Source organism: Gallus gallus, chromosome 1, assembly GCF_016699485.2.
Source record: "Gallus gallus isolate bGalGal1 chromosome 1, bGalGal1.mat.broiler.GRCg7b, whole genome shotgun sequence".
NCBI classification, from domain to species: Eukaryota; Metazoa; Chordata; class Aves; order Galliformes; family Phasianidae; genus Gallus; species Gallus gallus.
In genome coordinates, this window is record NC_052532.1 from 47,876,105 (window position 1) to 47,886,464 (window position 10,360).

General features: G+C 39.2%; 1 protein-coding gene across 17 annotated transcripts in view; it reads left to right on the forward strand.

Annotated features, from left to right (window-relative positions):
- CNOT4 (CCR4-NOT transcription complex subunit 4) overlaps window positions 1–10,360 on the forward strand; it is a 70,713-nt gene that overhangs the window by 58,498 nt on the left and 1,855 nt on the right. For 9 of the 17 annotated variants that reach the window (NM_001012811.2, XM_015284783.4, XM_015284797.4 and 6 more), the window contains one exon: window positions 9,873–10,085. The exons of the other annotated variants lie outside the window; for them this stretch is intronic. In NM_001012811.2, coding sequence (NP_001012829.1) covers window positions 9,873–10,085 — 213 coding nt within the window. The remainder of the gene's footprint in view (window positions 1–9,872; window positions 10,086–10,360) is intronic. 17 annotated transcript variants of the gene reach the window in all.

Sequence of the window (10,360 nt, forward strand, 5' to 3'; positions counted from 1 at the left end):
GGACAGACCTATTGCTAGATTTGGGTGCCATCCAGCAGTCATTGCAGTAATGGCATTGCATACCTTACCAAGACACTGATTACCATGCATGCTTTTGAGTCTTGCCTACATTTAGACTTAAATTCTGAGCTTTTCCATACTGGAACAGCTTTACGTGTTTGCATCTTCTCCTGATTCCATGTCATCTTGAACACCAAATCCTTTCTTGTCTAATGCTACCTTTGGGGCAAGGTTTTAGTGAAAGAAGGAAACAAACATCCTAGGATGTCGGTAATGACTATTGTTTTAAAGACTGTTTGGATTATGGAGAAGAGTGAGGTATCAGAACTAGCACTGTCCTTTAGTAGTGAGTCTTTGACTTGGTGTTTTCCCAAAATGTGACCGTATTTCCATTTAGGCTGCAAATTTCTTTGTTGTTTGGACTTTGTCCTGTCTAGGTTGATAATACCAAAACCATCACTTTTTTTATGCAGAAGCAGAAATCCATAGAAACTGAAATGACAGCATAGGTGCTGACCTTTTCCTGTTGTTTTTGGCTTATTTTTTCGTATGAAGTTCTTCAGGATTTGGTGGGTTTTTTTGCTTTTGCTACTTTTCTAAAAGAGGACCTGACCTGCATCATACTGCTGTTCAATTCTGCGTGTTGTAAAGCTCCATCTCAAAATGTTGCGTACATAACTTACTTAATCCCATACTCCTAGCAACAGCTAATGCAGTTCAAATGGTCTTGCTTCATGTCCCTTTATTTGATTGTAGTGGGTTGGAAGAGCATTTTGCTACACTTTTCTTCTTGGCCTGGTAATGTGTGAAAGGTTTAATGCCAGTTTTAAATACAGATGGTCTTACGCTTAACACTAAGATGTATTTGTCCATTAACTTTGTTCTAAGCCTTTAACGAAGACTGCTTGCTCCCTTGCTGGTCTTCGTTGACATTTGGCATTCTGTCAGCAGCAGCGTGGAAAGCACTGCAGCTGAACATTTTTTTTTTTCTTTGCTCCTGATTAAATCTGTGGCTGCCTGTAGCTGAAGTCTTATCTGATGAGGTATAAATATTGGAAGTAATTGGAAGCAGCTAGTAGTTTAACTGCCAGATTTGGCACCTCTGAAGGCCTGAATCTTTGCAGAGTACAGGGAAGCTACTCTTTGAAATGGATGTTCCATGTCAAGATAGTGGCTTACTTGAAATTAAAGGACTGAACACTGCTTTTAAATTGACCTTTTTAAAAAATGATAATAATAATAATAAGCTGTTTGGATTACTGCAGAGGTCATGTGTACTCTGTTCTCCTCAGCAAAGATGATGTAGTTCTTTGTGTAATGTTTATGATTAAATATTCTGCAGTTCTTGTGCCTGAGGTACCAATTTCTGTCAGGGAGATTCCAGGGCCTTTGCCCTCCTCTCCCCCCCATCTTCTTCTGGCTGTGCTTTGTGCCTGTGTGTGTTCCCCCTCTGAAATTCAGCACTTGTAAATAAGCTCTAGCTTTCATTCTCCTCCTTTTACTTTGGCCAGAACTAACGTTATATTTCACTGGTGAAGAGGTAAAGTGTTCAGTGCCATATGTAACAAGTTAATTCAGTTTGGAAACAAACTGTTGGCTTGCTTGCTTCCCTTCCACTGGAGGTGTTATTTTTAATGCTGCTAAGTTTAAAATAAAGTATGTGGAAGTGGGATTTCAGATTCATTTTTAAAACATTAAATCAACGTCAAGATTTAAGTGGTATTGTTTGAAACCTGCCATGGATATTCCTTACTGTACCTGTCATCTTGTTCCTCACTTCCACGTCTAACATAACACAGTCGTGTCACCATCTGAGAGAACTTCATCCCCAGCACCTGTCCTTTAAGTCTGGCTATTTCTCCATCTGTCTTAAAATCTCATCTCAACCCCTCCTTGCCCTGTTGCCTTTTTGGTGCTGTTTTTTGCAACTGTTCTAAAAAAGCTGTGGGTTTATTTCTTATGGTTGTACAGGAGATGCTATCTGAAAGAAAGCTTAGTGTATAAATACTTACATTTTTGTCCCTGAGAGCTTTGTTTATTCTCTGAGAAATTATAAAAGTTTTTGATGAAGGATGGCAGTGAAAGCCATTTTTTGAGTGGCACAATGCCTGTTTTTAATTGCGTAACTTTGCTTTGAAAGAGTGACAGTGTAAAGGGGAAAAAAAGTGTAATGAAAATCCTCCAACTTCTCTTGGCTACATCATATCAGAGGAATGACTAATCACATTAACATAGCTAGATTTGAAATAAATGCTGCATTGGCTGAAATTTGCCTTAGTGGCTCACCTAATTTGCACTCTGGCAGCTCTGGAGTAACTCTCCAGCAGAATCCAGGGGAAACAAACAGGGATTTCCAGTCAGCCTTTCCTGACTCCGCGATGTCTCTAGCAGTCTCACCAAAGGAACGTCAGCAGCATGGGCACTGCGGCCTTGCCTGTGTTCTAGGGATGGCAGACTGAATGTAATGATTATAAAAGCAAGAACTTCTCACTGCCAAACTCTGTAAGGATGATTCACCAAATGTTATAAAAGCTGTGTGAAACAAATAGTGTCAAACAAGGCCACATCCTGTGAAAGGACTTCAAACTTCACGCCCTTACAGATCAAGCCAAATGTATCAATTGTAGTTTGATCTTAACTAAAAGCACAGGCAGTTAATAAGCGTTCTACATAAATTTATTTCTAAATGAACTTTGCTTTATTTAAATACGTATTTATATTTAAAGTGAGTAATCTCTACTGGAAGAAAGTAATCACAATTAATTTATTGTCATGAAAGATCTCCTTTCTCTTTAAGTTTCTTGAAGCTTTATCTTCCCACAGAATTATGTATCTACAAATATACATCAGCAGTAACTTTTATACATGATGGAAAAATTAAAAAATAGGTTTAAAACTAATGTGTTCACTACAGTGAGTTTAGTGCTTTCACTGTACTGAAGCTGTTCTCAGTCTGGGTCAGAAGATGAGTTGGGTATCCTTGGAATCCTGAATCTTCAGCAGTATAGACTCTGGCTAATTATTTTTATCAGTTCTAGTTATTATATTGACCAAAGGGAAAATCTGATATGTTTTCTTTAATATCTCTATATGCATGCACCCCAACTACCCTTAAAGGACTTTCATGTGAAAGGAAGCAGCAGATACTCTTATGTTAAATTACTTATTTTCCTCAGGTGAATGGAAATTGCATGTCTTTCTGGGATTTATCAAATTGTCCTATATGTAGAATTTAGATTCTTTTTAATTGCAGTGTCTTAACAGTCTTTGTGAGCTCAGTTTAGGTTTACATTAAGATTTAGTATTAAGCTGGGAAGAACTGTGTGTATTCTTAAAGGATCCTTGTCTGGATGAGGAATTAGCTCATGAAAGGATATTTACTGAGAAAGGTGAAAGTACTACAAAACGTGTTGTAAGTTTTGCATGTAGATTGAGGTTATACATTGTAATGCTAAATACTTCAGCAATAAATAATTAAAGTCAGTGATAAAAAGGCTGCAGTGCTCCAGCATACTCTGGAAGCATCTGACCTGAGCTCAGGCATATGTTTCAAAGTCAGCTAGAATCTTTGATGTGAAATTTCTTTATTGCTTAAAATTAGGTGGCTGGTTGCTGTAATTATGGATTAGATTTGATCTCTTAAGCCATGGTATATATAAAGTCAGTCACAAGGACAGAATGCTGATATAAAATTACTTTCTTTCAAATGTAATACAAGTTCTGATGTTGTACATTGAAGTGAATAGGGATCTTCCTTTTGAATATCTCTCCGTAGTTCTTAGTCAGACTATGCTATCAGACCTTCAGAAAAAAGCAAAATTTAGGGGAAAAAAAACTTATTTTCTTTAAAGTGCGTTCTTCAGAACTCTGTGTGTTCATCATGTACTTGATAGTTCACTTTACAGGCATGTTAAATTGCACTTTATTAAAAAAAAGAGAAAAATAGTGCTTTCTGATTCACGTGACCTCTCTTAAATTGGGTGGATGTGGAATTGATATAGCCATAGAAATCAATGTAGAGTTAGGATAAAAGCTGCTTTAATTGCATTACTTTAAAGTTCAGAGTAGTGTCTCTATTACCAAATCCAATTTTGTGTGTGTGTGTGTGTCTTTGTTCCCCTTGCTCCTGGAGACCATGACCATATGACCTCCATTTGAAAACTGCCCTGGGGACTGATAGTTAGGAAGGGTCTCACTTTGCTAGATTACCAAGTTGCTTCCTGTGTGTAGACAATGTCTGTGAAGCTTTTACATGTTTTCCTTAAACAGCTTTACTTTCTATTACTCCTGTCACTTGATATTGCCCTTACTTGAAATGGCTACTTGTTCCTGACCAGCAGGGCTGCAGTCTGAATGTGGACAGATTCAGCCGTCTTCTGACAGTGATGTTTTCAGGCCTCTGTGAATCTGTGTGAAACCTCATGTGGTTTGTGGGATTCCTGGAAATCACAGGTTTCAGGAGTCTGAGAATCAAGTCCTTCAGACTATAGCAGTTTAAGTGGTATTTAAAAACTCTGTGAGCAGACAAACTTATTTGTATTAGTGACACAAGTATAGTTTTTATTATCACTGTTCAGATGGTTGTGTAGAGGCTTTGGTTCAAAGACTTTTGAGTGTATCTCATATAATGGGAATCACTTCATTTTAGGATATATCCGAATGTCCTCTTCTTCCTACTAAGTGAAGTACTGGACAACTTTTTGCCAAAGAGAAGTACCAGTAGTGGAAGGTCGTTCTAAACTAAAAAGAATCTGTTCTGAAGTGACAATGGCTTCTTTAACAGAATGTTTCACAGAATGCATGGGCTAACTGTGGTATCTATTAAAATGGGACTGATAGATCTCACTGCAAAGATGTGGGTTGTTTTTTTTTTTTTTTTTTTTGCTGGTCACACTTGTCTCTGATCAAGTTGAAAAACTGTTGGTGAACTCTTTAAAGGTTCTCCTTCCTGTCCCCTTTTTTATTACTATTATTTATTTCTGTCTTGGACCCAACTTTGTCATTCTGTTTTGCCAAGTCTTCAAAACTTTTGTTTTATGGTGTCCTTGAAGATTTGTTAAGGACCTCCTTTGAGGCAGATCACTGCATAAAGATATTATATTTTTTATGCAATTAATACAATCAGACTCTTGTATTAACTTGGAATATAATGTTGGCAAAGAACTACACTTGTAGTGCTCTTATGTAATGTGAGGATTTTGTGCTCGTTGTTCTTAGTTAAGATGGTACTGTTTGAATGTTGAGCTCACTATGATCAAGTCTGTATCATCTCCCACCAAATGCACTAAGACTTGGTGTCCCGTTACCCTGGGCATAAATGTTAAGGAACCAACATCACCAATGTGGTATAGCTAGATTTGAAACACATCTGAGTCTACGTTGTGGTGTTGTCTATCAGAATACATTAAGTTATGAAACAGCCTGTTTGGTGTCATAATCGTTGAATCTGTTCATCTCTGGAAACTCAAGTTTCCACTTGATGTGCATTTCATAATCCCATCTGGTCAAGAGAAAACTGAAGTTTAATACAATCAGAACAGTTATTTGAGTCTGTTTTTCATACAAGTAGTGGTGCTTTCAGTGAAACTTCATCGGGTTATTTTCTTGCCCCAGAGACTAGACTGGGAGGTATCTTTAATGTACTCTTTTATCTTGATGTATAAAATCTTTTTGTTGTTGTTAACTGGATTTGGACTTTTCTTCCATGTTTTCCCACTGTCCTTTGTCATCCTGCTTTAAAATAGGATGAGGCTCTTGAAGGAGACAGTATTTCTAGTCCTTCAGAAAGAGGAGGGGTAGTGAATTGGTTTTCATGTTCATAGGTTATGGTGTCCAACTGAAGTCTGTTAGCCAGTCAAAAATTAAATGTATTTTGTATCAGGAAGTAAAGTTGGGGTAAGGTAAGAAAATGCTATTTCTAGTGGATCTGTAGTAACTGGAAGTTAACCTTTTGTTTATAAATATGGTACTAGCTTTTTGATAGCCATGAACTTGATTAATAAAAAGAATGTGTTGAGGGGGCTCGTATTCGTAAGGTGGTGGGTATAACATCTACCCGTGTAGTCAACTTGTATTTTCACTTACTCACATTTACAGCCTGTCAGACTCCAGCAGAGACATGCTGACTGAATTGTTTTGGTTTGCATCCTGCTGTACAGTGCTCAGAGATTGCTCTCTGAGCCAGTGGTACTGGTTTGCATCAGGATGCTTTCTAGCTGAGTGTTTCACCTGATCCCAGCCAGTAACCGAGGATTCAGAGTGTGCAGGAAGTGGGGTCTGGCCTTGCCGTCTACACTCTCAGTCCCACCTACTCTGACCCCCTAATGCATGTAATCCCTTACCACATCCCATATTACAAGAGTAATGGCTGCATTTCTCCTTAGGGGCTGGGAGAAAGCTGAGAAGCTTTGGTCTGTTGTTTTCAACTCTGTGTTTATTACTGAAGCTGGAAACCTGTTACAGGTGCCTGAGTAATGTGGTACTTGCTTTTTCTCTGCTGTCAGAAGGCAGGATCTCTTTTGTCATAGTTTGCCTTTCAGCCTCCACAGTCTCAGCTATCTGAGAAAGGGACATCTGGAATCTGTCTCTTTTTGTACCCAGGAGCACAAGATTTTGATAAATAAAACTTGATTGTTGCTAGCAAATAATATCATTTTATAATGTTGAATCCTTTTAGCAAGTCTATTTTGTACTGAAAGTTTTCATTTTACTCTTATGTTCTGTTTGGGTAAATAGCAGCGGTATGCAGTACCTGCCTCACAGATGGCCCTTCACCAGGAAGTGTCAGTCTTTTTCACCCCTTGAAGAGGTTCCATAGAAAATCTTGTATTGCAAATGCTTGTTATCCTTCTGGACTCTTATGTACCTGGTACTATGTCTTCAGTGTATGGAGTATAACATGACAATAATCCATGTTTTCTAGCCCAAGATGGCCTACTGCCACGTGGTATTGTTTTCCTATCCCATTTCTTATAAATGGTGTCATCTTGGTGGCTTTGTCTTCACTGGACTTCCTCAGTGACGTTAATTAGCATAGCGTGTGCATGTGCCATACATACACTGCAGGTTTGTGCTTTATTTGCTCGTTCATGAGCTTTGCAGACATGCAGGGGGTTAGTAATATCTGTGATTAAGCCCAGGGGGAGCTTGCAGATCCCCAGCTCACAAGTATTTGGTAAGTATGCCAGCTTACTCCTGGTCTTACTAACAATCTTGTGTGTGTTTTGCCCCATAGTTGAAGTAATTAAACTGAACTGCATTGCTTTGCACAAGATTTTGGAAGCAGTGGTGAGAAACTAAAGTGGAAACTGATGCTGTACCGTGTGGAATCCATCACAAAGTGATTTCTGTGACGGTGAAAGGGTTAATTTTGCTCTGAGAGATTAATTTTGGAACTTCTCAAGCTTCTTAACTAATGCTTGGAAGGACTGTGGGCAAAAATCAAAGATATTTCTGGCTAGCACTTAAAACATTTTTTTTTTAACTTGGGGAAAAAAGATTGAGTAACTAGATTTAAAATAAATAAATCTTACAGGTCTCAATGAAAAAGTAATTGCACCAAGTTCCTTAAAACTGTCTGTGCCTTCATATTGCAAGGAAACAAGTGGGAGTTCTAGGGACAACAGGCACTAGGATGTATTTACACAGCAGTAGAAATAGAAGCTAGCTGTATGCACTCAGTAGCACATGAATAACAGTTAGGACAAGTCAGTGAAAAGCTGCCTCTCTTCATCCACTATGGCTTGTAGATCACTTCCCTGCCATGCATCTGTATGGGTAGAATGATGCTTAAGGTGGGACTGTGGGTTGCTTTTCTCACATCTGTGTGCTAAGGTTAGTAAAAACTGGTCTGAGTTACTTGCTCGAAGCAGAACTGCAGTTCTGTTACTAGTTCGGTTTTTTTTCCTCCTGTAGCACTTAAAACTTGAATCTCTAGATGAAAGGTGACGCATGTATTAGCCAAGATTTGGAGTTTACAGGATTTTTGACTTGTTGATTTCTTTGCTTATGCTTGAGTTCTTTCTTCCCCCTCAGGGTAGTTCATGTGCTGCCCGCTGGAGAAGAGTGATTGCTTAGCCAAGCCAGTGAATGGGGATAACATCACTCAGCCATCAAATTGTACCCCACAAACTTGTCCAGGCAAAAGGGATGATCTTTTGTAGTACATTCCTTGCATTTGTGCTTTGCCCCTTTCCAGGCTCCACAGGCAGCAGCAGTTTGGCCACAGACATTCTGGATGTCAGCTGCTGACTTGCAGTGCAGGGACATGCACACAGATAGCTGCTCCAGCGCAAGCGTCTGTATTAGACATGTGAAGGGATAGAAACAAATGCAGATGTTCCAATAGTCATCACTGACCAAGTGGGTATAGCAGATCAGCATAGTACTTTGTTTTTGAGTTCAGCTGGTGATATAAGCTGAAGTATGATGTACTGTTATTTGTGATTGAAGTTGTTACAATTCTAGAGTGAAAGAACATCTTATATTAAGTTTATTTTAAAGAGAAAATACAAATCCAGTCTCAGGAGGGAAAGTTCATTATGAAAGCACAAGATTTTAAGAATTTGGTTTATTGTATGCTAAAAGCATAACTAAAGACACCGGTTGGTTCTTCCTGACCGTTACCCTTTACAGAAATTGCCTGCGGAGATTTGCTTGCAAGGGAATCTGCTTTTTTCAGGGTCCAAGTATAGAGTTGCAAGTTAGCAGTATCTCTAATTTTCCATGAAGACTTAAATCTCTTCTGCTGTCAATGAAGTAGCAATGTCATGTATGTATCTCGCAGTGATATCCTGGTTAACATCAAGATCTTTTCTTCAATTAGGACAGGCAGAGATGGCTTTAAAAAGTTGTTTTCTAGGTTTTCGTCTGAGCATAGTACCCACCATTCTCCTTTTAAATATATTTGACTTCAGGTTAATATTAAATACGGCTTTCTGTATTGGTTATAAATACTAGGATGCTCTTGCTTGTTTTGGTTTTGTATACCTAAAGGAGGAGATGGTTTGAAGAACCTGATGCTCTGTTTTAGACAGCATGGTTTGCAACTTGTTTGGGGATCATTTGTTGTAGTGCTAACAACCAAGTTGTCCCTCTTCAATATGTGCCCTGAGTAACTTAGCCAAATAGCTCAGATCTGACAGTCGTGGTATCCAGCTGGTTTGCATCTAACCGAAGTTTGAGGATGTTGCTGTGCCAGAACTTACTCTAACAGGTCTTTAAAGAATTTTTTCTACTGTTCTTCAACTGCAAGAGGAAATGGCGTTCCTTCCAACTTCATGAGAACCTAGTTACCTTTTTCTTCAGAAGAACACCTGTAGGGCTGTGAATGAGCAGCCTATGAGAGAACAAAAAAGACTTGTGATATTCCCCTGCCTCCCTGGTTCCTCGAGAGCTTTAATTATGTTCGGTTTCTGTAGCAAAGCCCTACCTAGCCTTTCTTCATTTTAATATACTTCAAAGAAAACAACCCTTTCAGATCTGCTGCCCATTGATAAAGCAGATGAATTGGGTTACCTGACTTGTGCCAGAGGTCTTCTCGTAAAGGATCTGGTATGTTTTACCTGATTAGTAATGGAGGGAGAGCCTCTGTGCCCTTGATTAATGGAGTCCATGAACTGAAAAAATGGGGAGTTGGGGGAGGAGTTAAATCTTTCTCCCACTCCCTTACGTTTGGTTTAAAACCTGCCGATCCTCTGGATAATTAATCAACCTTATAAACATAGACCCTAGTTTTTGGACAGGGAAAGTATTAAATGCTTGATTTATAAAGTAAAAACAAAATCCCATACCCCACCAAAGAAGGACATCTGTTTCTAACTTCAGCTTTTTATTTTTTATCTTTCATTTTTTTTTGTTGGTAAATCTCCTAGACAACAGCAGTTCTGTAGAGAGTTTAAATATGAAGGAATGGCAGGACGGGCTAAGGGCACTTCTACCGAACATTAACATCAGCTTTGGTGGACTGCCCAATGCTTCCTCCCCCTCCAACGCCAACCACAGTGTACCAACGTCCAACACTGCCACCACCGACAGCCTGAATTGGGACAGCTCTGGCAGCTGGATGGACCCCGCAATCATCACAGGTAATCGTTTCTCACTCCTTCAGCTCTGCTGGCAAACCATCCAATGGGTGTTTGGCACAAACTGATTTACGTCTGGAAAAAAAAAAAAAGTATGCGGTGGTCTCTTCCAGCTTCCATCCCCAAAACCTCAAGGGTTCAGGAATTTGTGTGGAACCTCTAGGTATGAAGTGTCACCTGACCTTTTGCAGTGCATGCCTGGGACCTTTGCAGGCAGTCAGGATGATCAGTGCTTATCTATAGGGTCAACCTAGGTGTCCCTTCCGCTGGATGGCATG